The sequence below is a fragment of the Plasmodium malariae genome (assembly GCF_900090045.1).
Source record: "Plasmodium malariae genome assembly, chromosome: 8".
Taxonomy (NCBI): Eukaryota; Apicomplexa; class Aconoidasida; order Haemosporida; family Plasmodiidae; genus Plasmodium; species Plasmodium malariae.
This window is the reverse complement of record NC_041782.1, coordinates 1,686,806-1,703,765: the sequence shown is the minus strand read 5'-3', so window position 1 is coordinate 1,703,765 and position 16,960 is coordinate 1,686,806. Positions and strand designations below refer to the sequence as shown.

The 16,960-nt window shown below is 31.5% G+C and overlaps 5 protein-coding genes across 5 annotated transcripts; 3 read left to right on the top strand and 2 right to left on the bottom strand.

Moving 5' to 3' along the window:
- Positions 1-376: 376 nt before the first annotated feature.
- Positions 377-2,482, top strand: PmUG01_08044400 (conserved protein, unknown function; the record flags this gene model as incomplete). Its single annotated transcript, XM_029004617.1, has 3 exons — positions 377-402; positions 542-757; positions 985-2,482. The coding sequence occupies 3 exons, from the start codon at positions 377-379 to the stop codon at positions 2,480-2,482; spliced, it is 1,740 nt and encodes a 579-aa protein (XP_028861288.1).
- Positions 2,483-3,202: 720 nt separating this feature from the next.
- On the bottom strand, positions 3,203-5,365 carry PmUG01_08044300 (conserved Plasmodium protein, unknown function; the record flags this gene model as incomplete). The annotated part of the gene is made up of 1 exon (XM_029004616.1): positions 3,203-5,365. One exon carries the CDS (start codon positions 5,363-5,365, stop codon positions 3,203-3,205), a length of 2,163 nt encoding a protein of 720 aa, XP_028861287.1.
- An 819-nt stretch (positions 5,366-6,184) lies between these two features.
- On the top strand, positions 6,185-7,309 carry PmUG01_08044200 (conserved Plasmodium protein, unknown function; the record flags this gene model as incomplete). The annotated part of the gene is made up of 4 exons (XM_029004615.1): positions 6,185-6,188; positions 6,482-6,623; positions 6,864-7,003; positions 7,182-7,309. 4 exons carry the CDS (start codon positions 6,185-6,187, stop codon positions 7,307-7,309), a joined length of 414 nt encoding a protein of 137 aa, XP_028861286.1.
- A 2,286-nt stretch (positions 7,310-9,595) lies between these two features.
- On the top strand, positions 9,596-11,917 carry PmUG01_08044100 (E3 ubiquitin-protein ligase, putative; the record flags this gene model as incomplete). The annotated part of the gene is made up of 1 exon (XM_029004614.1): positions 9,596-11,917. One exon carries the CDS (start codon positions 9,596-9,598, stop codon positions 11,915-11,917), a length of 2,322 nt encoding a protein of 773 aa, XP_028861285.1.
- Positions 11,918-12,749: 832 nt separating this feature from the next.
- PmUG01_08044000 (TPR domain containing protein) lies at positions 12,750-16,310 on the bottom strand (the record flags this gene model as incomplete). Its single annotated transcript, XM_029004613.1, has 1 exon — positions 12,750-16,310. The coding sequence occupies one exon, from the start codon at positions 16,308-16,310 to the stop codon at positions 12,750-12,752; it is 3,561 nt and encodes a 1,186-aa protein (XP_028861284.1).
- Positions 16,311-16,960: the final 650 nt, after the last annotated feature.

Below are 16,960 nucleotides of genomic sequence, written 5' to 3'. Positions count from 1 at the left end.
TTATAAAAAAAAAAAATATATGAACAATTAAAAACTTGTGTTCATATTTTTTAAAGCATATGGTGAATACAAACTTAGTTCCTCTTTCTATTTTTTGAAGCCTCGAAAAGAGTGTAGTTACACATTCTCGGTGAAAAGATGAAATGTAATTTTGTTAATAATAAATTTTCTTTTTCTTTTTCTTTTTTTCCTATTTTGTTTGGCACGATTAATTATTATGTCAGAGGATTATATATGTTTTGTAAAATATAAAAAAACTCATACTTATAAAAAAAATATAATATAAAAAAAAAAAAAAAATTATTAAAAACAAAATTCACTATATTGTATATGCAATAACAGAAAACTTTTAATAGAACGATAACTATTCGTAGAAATGAAATCTTTGAAAACTTTTAACAGGTATAGTACAAATGATAATGCTTTGTGAGCGTATGTACACACATGTATGCGTACTGTATACTTGCACGGTTACACATGAGGAGAGACCTCCTTTTTTCGACCTTTTTTCAATTTTTTTTTTTTTTTTTTTCGTTTACAGAGAATGTAAACGCTTTAGTACATTATCATCCCTGAAAAAGAAATGGCAAGACCTAAGTTCGTACATAACAAAAGATAGTGATATGTCCAATTGGCGAGATCTCAATGCAAAAATTTTTGAGGCGGAAGTTCTAGTACAGAAGGACAAAGGCCACTTTAAAAAAATCGACTGGAGCGAGTGGAATGAAAAAATTAGCAACAAGGAACTTTTGCTTTGGTATGGCAAAAAGAAAAAAAAAAAAAATATATATGTATAAATAGTGTGCTGCATGTTCATAAATTGTGTTATCTGTTCATAAATTGTGCTAATTGTTCGTAAATTGTGCTACCTGTTCATAAATTGTGCTACCTGTTCATAAATTGTGCTACCTGTTTATACATTGTGAACAAGTTATATGCTCGTGTGGGCCTACACGTGCACTACGTACACACCTGCTTTTTCAGCATGAAAAACTTTTACGACAGTCAAATAAGTGCGTTGGAGGAAATTGAAGCAGGAGAGGAGAAAGAAGCAAAAAGTGGAATGCACCAAAAAAGCAAGACACATGAAGAGGATATCCTATTTGAGGAAGCTCTAAAGAACTGCAAAAAGGCGGAAGAGAATTCTGCAAAACTTCTAATTGACGGAGCTAAAACGTTGTGGATAAGTTTTCACAATCCTCCGGTAAATAATTTAGATAATAACGAATGGATGGATAGTGACCTGTACTGGCAAGCTTTTGTTGAAAAACATTCAGTTTATAACCTGAACAGCAAGAATTTAAGTCCAGAAGATGAAGAGAACAGAAATTTGGAAAAAAACGAATGGCATAAAAAAACAATGAAATTTAATGAAAGGAGTGACACTCCTATTTTATATGATTATATGATTAATCTACCATCATGGGAATATTACGATATTAATAGAAGAATTTTTCTTGAAAATTTAATTTATTTTTTATTAAGAACTGGATTAAATTATCGATTTTTTCCTGAACTCTTCAGGTGGAAGTGGAAAACACATATAGAAGATTTACGATTTCAATATTTAGAGATAGCACAAAAGAGGAGAAAAGATTATCAATTAGAAAAAGTAAAGAGAGAAGTAGCATTGGAATTACAACCAATTGATTATGAACATAAAGGAGAAGAATTTCATTTGAAACTATTACATCATTTCCGAGATTATCAAAATGTGGTGCTCTCAAGATTGATGTCCAATTATATTTTTTTATGTCAACCATATATTCCTATTCAAACAAAAGAAGGGCTATCAAATGTTTTAAAAAAGTACACAACAGGAAAATTATATAAGTTAAATGATCAAATAACATGTTTATTTTTTTTACCTGACCATTTGCAAGTTACTGATGAAAGTAATAATCTTATGTACAAACCATTGGATGCACTAAATAATTTTTATAATTATTTGAAAAGTAAAAATGTTACATGGAATGACTCTTATCATAAAATGCTTCATATATTTACGCAAGTATTACAAGAAAGAGGTCAGTATTGGCTGAATATACCGAATGAGAGCATTCCGGATTCTTTTTTAAGAAAATATAATAAGGACGATTCCTTATTCCCAGTCTTTGTACAATACGTTTCACAGTTAAAAGAAATTTTTTCAAATAAAATTGAAATACCAATTAAAAATTATGAATATGAAATAGCTATTATTCATAAAAAATATAATGACGAGTGTGCTTTTTTTCACAGTTTTGTTAAAGCCTTTTTACCTGATGATATTACATTATTATTGCATGACAATAATTTACCTGATTTTTTTAAATTAAACGAAAATGAGATAAAACAATTAGTGAAGGATGGACAAATCAGAGTAATTGATGAGAACACGAATGAGGAAATTGTCGAGCCGAGCAAAATCCTGGCATATGTGAAGGGGCAGGAGGCGTACAAGCAGGAACTCCAGGAGTTCGTCAAATCGCTGCCTGCATAGTGCAGGTGTTTTCGAGTGAATGCGTTCACGGGTTTGCTGCATTCCTTCAGTTTGTTCATTTCGTGCACGCACATTCTGCTTCATTTTTGCCCCATTTTTGCCCCATTTTTTCCCCATTTTTTCCCCATTTTAGCTTCATTTCAGCTTCTATTTTATCATGTTTTACTTCTGTTTTGTTTTGTTTAATTTTTTTATTTTATTTTATTTTATTTTTTTAATGTTTTCCACGGAATTACGAATGGCCTGACGCCCCATTTAACTGTTGTTGAATGCTTTAACAAAAACTGTCATTATCACGGAGGAAACTATGCTACATGCACGTGTACACATACATGAATTTATTACGTATATACATACACCTGCATATTACGCAGGTATCCATGCACGCATCTACTCCTTTATTTTTGCGTTGGGAGATAGGGGTGTTCGCGATGGGTCTAGCAGCGCGTTTTAAAGCGAAACGAAAGGTTGAAAAAAAAAAAAAAAAAAAAATAAAATAAAATAAAAAAATAAAAAAAAAAAAAAATAAATAAATAAAAAGATAAACACACAAATGAGGATAGCTTCAACAAATGAGGTGAGGGAATACTAAAAAAAAAAAAAAAAAAAAAAGAAAAGAAAAAGAGAGCGCATAGGCACCTCCAAAAATGCAATAAAAAAAATACCATAAAATGCGCATGGGCAACCCCACAATTAACAGTAGTAGTAACCACGTCACAGCTAAGGTGTCACCTTCGCCTTCCCAGTTTCACTCAACTGGCGGACAGACTGCTGCGTATCGATCCTACGTAGCAGCAGAAAATCGACAACGAAGGGACCCACTGGCACTTCTGTGTGGACATTGATAAATTTTTTTGGAATGAATGGGTAAATTCTTTTCTGAATACCTGACTTGTTAATGTCATAATAATTGGGTTGAGTGACATAATGATAAGCTCTAATTAAAAGGTGGTATAAACATTCAATAAATTTGAATGAAAATTTGCAAAAATCGTATAGTGTGTGTAGAACAAATAGTGATACATGTATTTGGTGAGCAAAAGATCTACTACTAGCTTGTCTTTTATTTAGTAATAAAAGTATGGAGCTTATGAGTTTCATGTCAAAATACATATAAAACATGGATGCATAGCATATGGATACTAATGCCAAATCAGTAAAGGAGTATAAATTTTTCGAAATCATAATTTTAAAACTTTTATATATATCAGGAGGAATATGTATATTTAACTTTACAAGTGAAACATAAAAGAGAGTTAAATTTCTGCTATCTAGTGACTTAATAACATCTTTTTTTTTTTTTAATAAATTTAATATGAAATCTTCATCTCGAATTAACAATTTCCCATATGCATGTAAAAGCATAGCTACATTTCGGTCTTCCAACAAATATTCTTTATTTATTATTCTCTTTTTAATAAATTCAAATGTGTGCACTTCCCTCATATTGAACGTTGCATAAGAGTTGGCTATTATGGCTAGTTCACCTGGTTGAAAAAGAGCTGAGTAATTTTTAATATAACAATATAGAGAGGAAAAAAAGGATTTACAATATATATTACACTTAGAATATGCATTAGTTATCATAACTATTTCGACCGGTTTGAATTTATAAAACCTGTCTAGTACATGTTGTAACGATTTGTTGAATAGATTAACATACTTTTCATTCAATTTAGAATAAGAATTCAGAATATTCGCTAGCTCTTGTTCATTAAATTTGTCTAAATTCGTCTGAACCCTTTTACTTAAATGGGAAAATAATATTTCATTATTCTTTCCTAATTTACAATAAGCATTACATATATTACTAATAGACTGATAGCTCAACTCGTCTATTTTATCATATATAAATTTTTCAAGAAATTCAAATAAATTGTAGTCAATATAGTTTAACTTGGAAAAGGAATTTACTATTTGGGATATATCAAAACTGTGCATTTCATCCTTCGATCTACACTGCATGATTACAGCTGAAGCCTCTTTCATAAAGTCTTTATTAAGGATATGTACTCTAGCAAAAGAATTTAAAATGAGGGATAGCCACCTTATGCAGAAAATTTTATTTATATTTTTTATTTTTAACACCTTGGTTAATTTATTACTCAGAATGAGCCAAAACTCTTTATCGTTAAATTTGTTCACAGCTAGCTGGTTGCATATCAATGAGAGGGACATAAAATACTCTTTGTTGTTTACGTAAGCATACCGCATATTCAAGCTCCGCAGAACTTGCAGACTCGAATAGTTTAAAACGAGCATTAAATTGTCGTTCAACTCGTTCTTCAATTCACACTTCAATTCGTTTTTACCCCTTTTACTGCTAATACCAAATTTATCTAAAAAAAGGTTATTATGGTGAGTATTCTTTTCCCCTCCGAGCTGTAGCGGCAAAGGGCCATTATTGGGATGATATGCTCTGTTACGTTCATGTTCATGTTTATCTTTAACATGATATTCGTCCCTCAATTCACCTCCATCTCTATTCCCCTTCATACAGGAACTTCTATCCTTGATCAAACCATTCCTCCCGTTTACTTGTCTTAACAATAACGTTGTTTCTTTTATGTTTCCCCCCTCTATATACTGTTCACATTTACGCATATGAATATTTACTTTCCTCATACAGTCTTCTGCTTGGTCCTTTTCACATATGCATCTATCAACAACACAGGTACTTACTTTGTCAATTGTCCCGTTTCTATCCAATGCAGTAGTTCTGTTACTCTCATGGGGTGAGTAATAATTTTTTAATTGGATCCATTTTTCCTTCGTCATATTATTGTTATCTATATAGTGGTAGTTATTAGGATGCCTACTTATGTTTTTCTTCTTCAACGATTTCTGTGCATTCATTATTCTTAAATAAATATGTTTCAACATTGTTCCGACTTACATAAGGAAAGGAGGTTGGGGAGGAATATCTCGGCATTGGGGAATGCTGTGTTGGTCGGCGTGCATATGTTCTTATCTGCTATATTACGTATGTTATTATATACGTTACTACACGCGTGTAATAACATGGGCATGTTATGTACTCTTTTATTTTCGAATACGTGCTGATGATTTACATGCATGAAGCAAATGCCGTATGGAAAAATAAAAAAGCATGAACGGGGAGTCATAAAATTTGGACTTACATAATTCAAAATAAAAAAGATAGAAAAAAAAGAAAAGAAAAAAATAAAATGATAAAAATGCAACGCTTTAAAAGTAAAAAAAAAAAAAAAAAAAAAAAAAAAAGGGACTAATGATTTACAAACTCTTTTCTCATTTAATGTTTACTTATGAATATGTGTGCGTTATTCCCCTCTCTTTAATTTTTCTGTTACAGGGTTTATCGCTTTTATGAAAGCCCAACTTAAGCGCGTTGTATGATACAGCCCCCTGAAATGCGTTAATAAATGTGTTCGCTTCAATTCTGCGTTCGTTTCTGTTTGCTTTGCCTTCCTTTGCTTCCTGTGCTTCTTTTTTGTGTACCTTTTTTGGTTACCTTTTTTGGTTACCTGTTCTTTGCTTTATATTTCATTTTTCCTCTATTGGCCAGTTACATTTTATTTGTGCATAGGAGCATCGGTACACATACGTCCAATTTTTTCTCAATTTATTCCATTCTTTACAATCCATTATACTTTATTCCATCCATTAGAATCCTTTCCAATTTGTTCTTCGGCGTACTTCCTCCCTTCCGACTTCTTAACAATGGGTAAGTTAAAAACGAAACAACTGAGGAAGGTGAAATTCAAATACCACGAATTGGTTAATGGCAAAAAGAAAATAAAAAGTAAAAAATAAAATTAAATTAAATGAAGTAAAATTAAAATTAAATATAAGAGTAAAAGTAAAAGTAAAAGTAAATGTAAAATTAAAATTAAAATTAAAATTAAAAGAGTAAAAGTAAAAGTAAGAGTAAAAGTTGACGTAAAAATAAAACGTTTCTTCTAGTCTTTTTTTTTTTTTTTTTTTTTTGTAATTGATTTTTTTCTTTTTCCTCTTAAGGGAAATCCTTCTATAATCGTAGTACACGACTTTGGTGGGGGCATTGTCACTTACGAATTGGTAGTAGGTCACAAGTAAGGCTAAACAAAGGAGTTAAGTTTTCATGCTTTCAACATATAGGGAAATTTATAGAGTTTGCCAGGTAGACAATCTAAGGGAACCCACGAGTGGAACTCACTTGCATACATATATTTTTGTATGCATATATGAACAGTTTTTACGAAACCATCAGAGTTATATATTTAAAAAAAAAAAAAAAAAAAAAAAAAAAATTTAAATGGTTAGCGGAAGAATGAGATTTTTTTACATTAATTTTCACATACAATTTTTATTCAATTTTTGTTCGTTTTTCTTTCATTTTCTGTTGTCCTTTACTGTATAGAGTATCACGGTCCCTAAGGGCGGCAACACTGAGTAAATGTTTACGAAGGAATTTCTGGGGGAGCGATTTTTATTTGAATGGACAGCCCAAATCAGCACAGAACTACAATCAACAGATTTCAAAAACTACCCAGAATGAAGGTGATACAGGAGAGGGTTTTTTACCCTTCTTTTATGTTTACCCAATTTGTTAATTTTGCTCTAATACGTATCAGATGAGCTATTGTGTTAGTGTACCTTACTGTATCTAATCATCGCTTTACCACTACACTGATACACCGCTTCCCCATTTATGCATTTTTTCCCCTTTTTGTCGTAGGTGCATATATATATGCTGTTGAGCGGGGAAAGATCATTCCGTCGGAAAGAGAACTAAAGAAATTGGAGAAAGTTCTTGGGGTACCTTTGAGAAGAGAAAAACAGAAAACTCTCCTCAGGAGGTTGTAGCAATTGTTGTAGTAGTAGTGGTGACAATAGTAGTGGCAGTGGCAGTAGTAGTAGTAGTAGTAGTAGTGGTAGTCGTGGTGGTAGTCTTTACACTGTGATCCTTACGTTTCGTTTTTTCTTTTTTTTTTTCTTTTTTTTTTTCTTTTTTTTTTCTTAACTGTTCATGCATATCTCCTTTTTTTAAAAATTTTATAATCATTTACAACACCGACGTTTGTTTGTATGTAGAAAATGGAAAACGTGAAAACTTGTCATTAGTTTATCCCCTCCTTAAGTGCATAAACAGATATATAGAGGTGCAATTTTATATTAAATACGTGTAATAAATATGATAACTTTTGATCTTAAAAAAAAAATTTACCATTCTATCTTGTGTGAATAGTACTTTTGCACATAATATAAAATAAAATAAATTTTTCTTAAAAATGAGTTAGCCCCACGAAGGCAGCTGAGTAGGTAATTTCCACATTTGTACCATGTTCAGTTAAGCTAGGTAGAAGGAATTAAATAATAAAATAAGTATATATTGACGTAGATTCATGTTATACAGGGGGAGTGGGGGGTAGGAGAACAAAATGTATACGTATGCATAAGCACGTATCTCCGCACACCTTATTAAGAGGCTATATAGGTATATAATTTATTCCCCCGTTAAACATGTTTTTTTTTTTTTTTTTCCACTTATTCCCTTCTACTTTTAAAAGATAGTCTTAATTTATGCTTGGGAAAACACTCATTCCACAGCCTATTTGCCAATCCGCTTAACCGATTTTTCGAGCAGCATTTTCCTATCACTCAACATTAGATCTATGTAAGGAGCCACTTAACGCTTGTGCCTTGTCCTCGTACTTCCATTCTTAAAAGTACAAAGCACTTAACCGTGGTCCATCAAGTGTTCACTACATATTCTATCCATCTACAACCCATATATACTACAAAAATACAATTGCGCATTTTATGCTTATTTATTTAACATAGTCGTATGTAACAAATACTGACAAGGCTCGAAGCATCGCTCACCTTCACCTACCTTTTCATATTCCCCTTAAAGGGGCGGGGGCTCTATCTTTATACGGGCGTGTTTGTATCGACTTAGTTTGCGGTAGTAACCGCTGCAACGATAACAGTAGGAAGCATATTTAAATACAACTACATATGCACACATGCAAAAGGATCATATCAAAGGAACTCCGAAAAAAAGATAATTTTAAAGCAAAACAGTCGGAAGAAACGAAATGAGGGGGGGAGGTACCATTCATGGAAGCTCGTTCGTGCATATATTACGCATATTCGAAATATTAAAAAGAGAAAAACAATTAGATGAACAATAAATAAACGATAAACGAATGAATAATAAAAAAAGAGAAGCCATATATTTAAACAAAAACAAAAAAAAAAAAAAAAAGTAATACATTTAAGATGTCATACTATTAAAAAGCCATACATTTAAAAATTCATAAATTTAAAAATTCATACATTTAAAAGGCCAAACATTTAAAAGGCCAAACATTTAAAAGGCCAAACATTTAAAAGGCCAAACATTTAAAAGGCCAAACATTTAAAAGGCCAAACATTAATTTAAAAAAAAAAAAAAAATTGCGCTTACGCATATGTATAATAAGGATCGTTAAAAAAAAATAAAAAAAGGGTAAAGCACATAAACACAAATATATGCTTAAATGTATACGTAAATATGAGCTTTGTATATATACAAATATATATTTATATTTATATTTATATGCATGTACGCGTTAGTAAAAAAAGAGGAAATACGCAAAAAATGCAAGCTACTCAGAAAATTAGCCCAAAGAAGAGCAGCAAAATGTAAAAAGAGCGTAGAAATAGTGTAGAAATACAGGGTAAGATAAAAATAAATGTATTTATTCGTATATGTATTTGTGTTTATGTATGCATGTACTTGTACATATGTATGTATGTAGTACAATGCCTAAGTGCATACGTATGAACACAAATACTAGAAGTTATATTAAAACAGGGGGAGCAGCCTCGGTAAGCAGTAAGAGGAATAACACGTCGATGGAAATATAAACCCGTACGTGGGTGTTTGTATTCGTTTGTATTCGTTTGTATTCGTTTGCATTTGTTTGTGTTCGTCTGTATTCATTTGCATTTGTTTGTACTCGTCTGTATTCGTTTGCATTTGTTTGTACTAGTCTGTACTCGTCTGTATTCGTTTGCATTTGTTTGCATGTATGTACATGCTTATACGCGAGTTTAGGCATAAATGTGCACGCATGAACGCGCCCTATCAGCGCTTCCAAAATTATGAACAGCAACTCGGAGCAGAGAGGGCCACCAGATGAAGGGGAAGAACGAAATGGTATATTTTTATATAACAACGAAACAAACAATGAAGGGGAATCGTGTAATATTTTATGTTTATTTCTTTTTTTTATTTCTTTGTTTTTTATAATGATCATGACAGCAGATAATGCAGTTCAACAGAGTAGCGAATATGATAATAGTAGTAATGCTAACATACATGGAGAAGAGAGTAGTATATTAAATAATTATAATGATAGCAAAATGATGAATGACGTATATGAAAATGTATTGATACAAAGTTTAAATTTCAAGGGTCATTACAAAATTAGATCTAGTGATATGAGTGAAAAGTATGGAACAGAAAAATGGGATAGGAACGATCTGGAAAATAAAGAAATGCATAATGAAAAAAAAAAGCAAAGTTTTCTGTCAGATGGGGGTGATTTTGAAGCTAAGATGATAACACTAAAGCTTGCACTACATAATGTAACAAAGGTTTTTGTGTTTTTTCACTTTGACCCGTACAACTCAGTTAGTAGTAATAATGAAGAGGATAAATTAAAATATGGAGTAACAGGTAATAAGAAAAAAGACTATCAGAATAGTGAAAAACGGAAAGGAATAAAAAAAAAGAAATATGAATTTTTAGGTTTAACTGGTATAAACATAAATAGAAAAAATAATTTTATTTTTAATGGAACCGGATATAACATATCGACATTCTGCCAATCAAAAGAAGAGAAATGTTTATGTAATTATACAATAAATATTAATCAGAATGTAAATATGTACGAATCAACATCTTTAAGAGAATTAGAAGAATCATACTTATATTCATTAAAGAATTATCTGATGAATGAACCTGAATATTACAATGAATATATATCATCTGACTATTATCAACAATATGAAAAGTATTTAAATCATATTGAACAATATTATAACGATAACATTATTAAAAGGGAAGCGAGCGATTACTCAGCAACCCCCCCTCCTATAGGGACGAACATACATGGAGATGTAAATAAAAATGGTGAAACGAATGTTAGCAAGACGAATAATGAACCTGTTTTGGGAGCACCGCTGGGAGCGTCGTTGGAGATACCGTTGAAGGAACCGCTGGAGGTACCTCCTTTGAGCACCACAACAGATGATAGATTTGACTCCGTTCGTACAGGAGATGCACATGCAGGGGGAGAGGCAAATATAAAGGAGGGTACTGCTACGCGCAGTCCTGGTGCGGAAGATGGGTCGGATGGAGAAGGAAAAGAGAAGGACACTTCTAACAGCGCTGGGAAGCGGAAGGCAAACTACGATGGTTATATTCTGTCGAACAACTGTAACATCTTCATATCGTTCGAAGGGGAAGATATCGACAAAAGGTTCTCCTCCGCGAAGGTAATTAACTTTTCCATTCTGTTTAATATAAAGTCGTTAATAGAGTTAGGTTTGTTTTGGTCCCAGATAGGATATAACGAAAACATGAGAAACATGGCAAAGACATCGTTAATATCTATATGTTTAAATTCTTTCATCGAGATATTTGAGTCGTTACTACTACTGTATGAAGTGATGTTATCAAAATTATTGCTAATTCATTTTATCATTATGGTATTATTAAAATTTTTATTGTTTACATTGATGGAAGTTCGTTATATATTAATAATATGGAAAGCTAATCATCAACAAGACATTAATGATGGGTGGGAACAAATGCAAAGGAAATTAAGTATATTATATAAATATTATTATGGTAGTATATTATTAGTAATCATTTTATTTTATTATGTTTTTCCATTTTGTCCATATGTATTATTAGTATTATATTTATGTTGGTTTCCACAAATATTACTAGATATATGGAAAGGACAAAGAAACTCTGTTAATTTAAAATTTGTTTTTTCCTTATCCTTATGCCGCTTATTTTTACCTATATATATTTATTTATACCCATATAACATATTTCAGTTAGATGTTTTTGCACAAGTAATTGATACATCCAATACAACTTTTAGTATTCTTTTAATTATTTTAATGATTACACAATTAATTCTTATGTTTCTCCAAAGGAAATATGGTCCACGTTATTTTGTAAACACTGATATACTACCACATGTACATAATTATTATAAAACAATCGATGCTAATTTTGAAGCAGGTATACCTGAATGTGTAATATGTATGTACGATATTGTACTGAAGGACAACAAATACTGTGTTACCCCTTGTTACCATATTTTCCACGAGAACTGCCTGCAGCAATGGATGAACGTAAAGCTGGAGTGCCCAACCTGCAGGGGCGCCCTCCCAAACTTTCCCTAGTTTTAGCGGCGCGTTGAACGATCATGTTATATGATCGCTTATGCTCCTCTCCTTTAAGTGTTGGAAGTTATGCCAAATGCACACTCTGCGGACATGTGAGCATTCACATATATATATATATATATATATATGTACATACATAAGCCAATGAGATTGTATTTTTGTCCTTTATATTTCGCTTCGTTTATTTTTTCCTTCTTTTCATTTTTACTGCATTTATATTTAACTTCTTTTTTTTTTTTTTTTCTTTTTATGAACTGTTCATGCATGTGTAAATTTAGTAGAGGCCAATTTGGTTACAAAAAAAAAAAAAAAAATGCAAATATTATTCCCTGTTCATATATTCTGTACTATTTTTAATATATAAATTTATTTATGCACATACTGTTGCATTTATCTCTTATATTCATATTTATTTATTTACTTCCAATTTTTTTAGTTTAATTTTTTTTTTTAAAAGTTCAACTCTTTAAGCAAACAATTTTAGCCTATTATCAAGCAATGCTACAATATATTTTGTCAAATTTGCTCTACGCAGGTAGGACGGCATACGGCAAAGGATATACGTCGCTACACGCTCGCAGAGGCAAAAATATATACACATATACATACATATATAAACATATACCTATATATACATATACATACATATATAAACATATACCTATATATACATATATATACATATATATATATATATATATATATATATATATATATATATATATATATATATATATATATATACTATATTTTATTCCCCCCCCCCTCGAACGACGGCTCACGTCCGCTTGGGAAGTACATTTATCAGCGGAGAATTGACCGTACGCCGCTAGGCAATCCGCAGGGCGTAGTATATTCTTTCGATATCGTGGTTGTACAGGGATAAAATTGTTGGTTTTAAATGGCTATTTATAAAACAATATGATAGAAGGATGGAAATATTTTTGTTGAGCTTTTTTTCCGGACTGGTCAGTAATTGCATTGCGTGAGGAATTACTATTTTGATTTGTGCCACAACAGCCATTTCCACCGCTGATGATAATGCTACTGCTGATGATGATGATGGTGGTGGCACTGCTTCACAGTTATAACCACTCTTCAACGAAATATTTTTCAAAATCTGCGTGAAGAACATAACAACGTTATTGAGTAAGACGAAAGACGATGGGTTTATGTCCTTACTCCCCTTCGTGTGTAAAAAAATGGAAACCATCTTGTCTGATAATGTTTTAATAAAATGATCGCCATACGGATCAGTGCTCTCTTCAAATAAAATTTTTGTAAAAAAATTAGTATACTTGGACAAACAGCAAATAAAATTAATACATGCATTAGTTTGATTTGTTAAAGTAGTATTATTTTTAGATGATAATAATAATAATGGAGTTAAGAGCGATTTTTTAATTAGAATAAAGGTAACTCCATCTAATTGAACAGAGTTATCGTTTTCTTTGTAAATTTTTGTTCTTAAATTGTTTACTAGATCTGACTTATCACCTTTGTTGGAATTATATTCCACGTTATGACTACATATCTTTGTTTCCTTTGTCGTATTTTCCCTAGTATTAACATAGTACAAATACAAATAAAACCTGCTTAAGAGTAAAAAGCTCAACTCGCTTACTCTTGTATCATTTGACTGCGTTAAATGAAGAAGCTTCACAAAATTAGCATTCTTAGCTTTTATATGATGAATAGGTAACTCCATTAATATTATATCCTTTTTAATTTCTTCATTCCAACTTACAGTTAAATTGAATATAAGAGATAATATACTTTTTATCAAAATTATATTTTCACATTTTTCTACAAAATAAAATATATGTATCCAACAGGTACGAATAAAAAAGGATCGAATTTTCTTATGTCCAACTAAGTTTATCATAAGAGATAAATAGTTTCTATGCATATCCTTGAAGTTGTAAAACTGCTCGTTAATATATATAACAATGTTAAGTATACATTTCATAAAATATTTTTCTAATACGTTTAACACATCTGGTAATATTGTAAAATTAGACAATATTTCGAACAGGTTTACAAATTCGTATTTCTCTTCGTACATGCGAATCATTTTTCTTTCCAATCCTTTTGAAGAGCAGTCCTTCTTACTTTTACAGCGGCCTGCAAAGGAGTTTATCCCAGATCGATTACTTTTCTTAATACTGTTAGCGGGTTTTTCGTTACACGTGCAGTTATTTACCGAGCGTTTGCCTGCGCAAATGATGCATGCACTTCCTTCTACAACTCCTCTTTCTACAGAGGTTCCTTCTACAGTGGTTCCCTCTGCATCGCTTCTGTTTACAGTGGTTCCCTCTGCATCACTTCTTTTTACAGCGCTTCCTCCTACAGCGCTTCCTCCTACAGCGCTTCCTCCTACAGCGCTTGTTTCCCCCCCTGAGTTGTCTGCCGCCTTCTCCATAATATCATCCATATCGACGCTAAAAATTTGCAGCTCGCTCGGTTTCAGTATGTGCCTTCTCAACATATGGAAGCGTGCCATTCTCTCCTGCGTGTACATACTTCTTTCTCTTCTTATATAATCATCCATTTTTCCTAAAAACTTTTTTAATATAACAGTACTGTCTTGTACTATTTCATGGTAGAAATATTTTCTTGCATTCTCATTTTTTCCAATGATACATATAAAATATATACACTTAGGAATACTAAACTTCCTTATAAGATAAAATGTTAAAACTGGTTTCAATGCATTAATACAAAAATCAGAGTAATGGTAACTCTCTTCAAGTATGAAAGTTAAAATGCCAATAATTATATTACCGCACTTTTTTAAATATGTTGATATGTTCACTTGTTCATAATTTATACACACATCATCATTTTTTAATATCACATCACCTCCTAACTCTTTCTTAACATAAAACAAAATGTTGTTAAGTTTATCCACAAGGAACGATAAGAACGTAATTTGTTTCCTCCTGTCATTACACTTACTTTCCAATTCGTATGCACAAGAACAGAATGCCAATCTTATCACTTCACTTTGTACTATCACCTTCTTAACATTCTTTAGATAATCATAAAATTTCTTGTCATTTTTTTTTATATCCAATTTGGACAGTTCCCTAAGCAGATTCTCCATGTTTATTTCGGCTTCCACGTTTTCGCCATTTTTTTCGCCTGACTTGTTCATGCGAATTTGGTCGCTGTTTTCTATACTGTCTCTCGGAAGCCCCTCTAAGAAGGGGTTGCACATCATTTCATCCATTTTTTCCGTTTCTACAGAACATTCTTTACTATTTTGTACTGCAAATCCGTACATTACTTCTTTTCCCTCTTCTCGCCCCGCCGCTCTACCCCTATCTTGCAGTATCCTTGTGCACTTTTGGATGTACTCGATCACCTGCTCATCAGTGGGATCAAACGAGTGAGCTAACTGGAAACTTTCCAAAGCATCGGAAAATCTGTGTAGTTTATAAAGTGCGAGTGCCTTTCTTGAATAACTCTTAAACATAACATCATTTTTAATAGTAAAATCGTTTCGAAAAATGGTATAATAGTCAATAACCTTATCGCAATTTTGAATAGAATTTTCATACTGATGCATTTTAATATAACATAAGGCTAGATTATTATACACTGATAGGTAGTCTTTACATATGTTTATTGCATCTTTGTAACAGTCAATGGCATGCATATATTTTTTTTCTTTAAAATATGTATTGCCCCTCATTTTAATAGTATAAGCAATGTTTTTATTCTCTTTTTTTTTACTGATATCATCATCAATTTTCTTTTCAAGTAATTGAAAATTTTTATTATTTTTTGGAGTATATGATACCATTTTTTCATCTTCATCAAACGTGTCTGTGCTCGGTTCATAGTGATCCCATTTCTCGTAATTCACAATATGTTTATTTGTATCATTACACTTATTTTCATCAGTACACATACTCTTAATATTTTTTTTCAAGTCCCCATTTTCCTTTAAATATTTATGCCATAAACTTCTGCGTACATTTCTCTTATCTTTTAAATTTTTATAATTTCTCACTTTTTCGTTTAATTCTTTTTTTCTTTCTTCTTTGCTTACAACTACATTATTACACCTCTTACAATTTGTTAAATGATAATTATATTCAACAAAACAATAACGACAAAAGAACAGATAGTCATCTTCATTACCTTTTCCTTCTCTACCCATTATAAATTGTCTTTTTTCCTTTTCCTTTTCTTCTTCTCTTTTTATTTCTTTTATTCGTTTTTTCAATAGTATATCCTTTTCTTCTTTTTCAATATCTTCTACACTTATTTTTCCATCCAACAAGTTCCTCACTTTTGTTGTTACATCCTCTACTTTGGTTAGGAATTCGTCAAGTTCTTCTTCGTTTGGCATCATGTAGTTGCTACCCCTTACCGCTGTCATGTTCTGAGCACGTGGATGAAGCAGTAAATCGAAAGAAGGGGGGAGTATATGTTAAGGAGGAACTACACAAGAGGTCGGTAGTTACACATGCACAAGCGTAAACATGCGCATATGCATATACGTATGTATATGTATATATGTATATGTATATATGTATATATATATATATGTATGCATACATACATGCACATGTAGTTATGTAGGCATGTATGGCGAGCAGCCCTAAGTGTGTGCAACTGTCGAATATGTAGGAACGCGGATACTATATCGTACTATCTACAAATAGCATGTGTGTAAATAATTTATTTAAAAAAAAAAAAAAAAAAAAGGAAGAAGCACATTAGGCACTCTTAATTTCGTGTATTACGTCATTCCTTTATACACTTTTTTTTTGCTTTTTTTTTAAATTCTATTTTATGTTCATATGTCTGTATTTTTTTAATTTCCATTTTATGTTCATATGTCGGTATATTTTCATTTTTCATTTTATGTCCATATAACCGCATTTTTTTTATATATTTTATTATTAATTTTTTTTGTTTTTTTTTTTTTTTCCCCTCCCTCTCCCCCCAAGTTCCTCATTTTTTCTTGCCCTACTGCGCCATAAGGCATACGGCATACCATAACTGCATGAAAATAAAAGTAAAAAA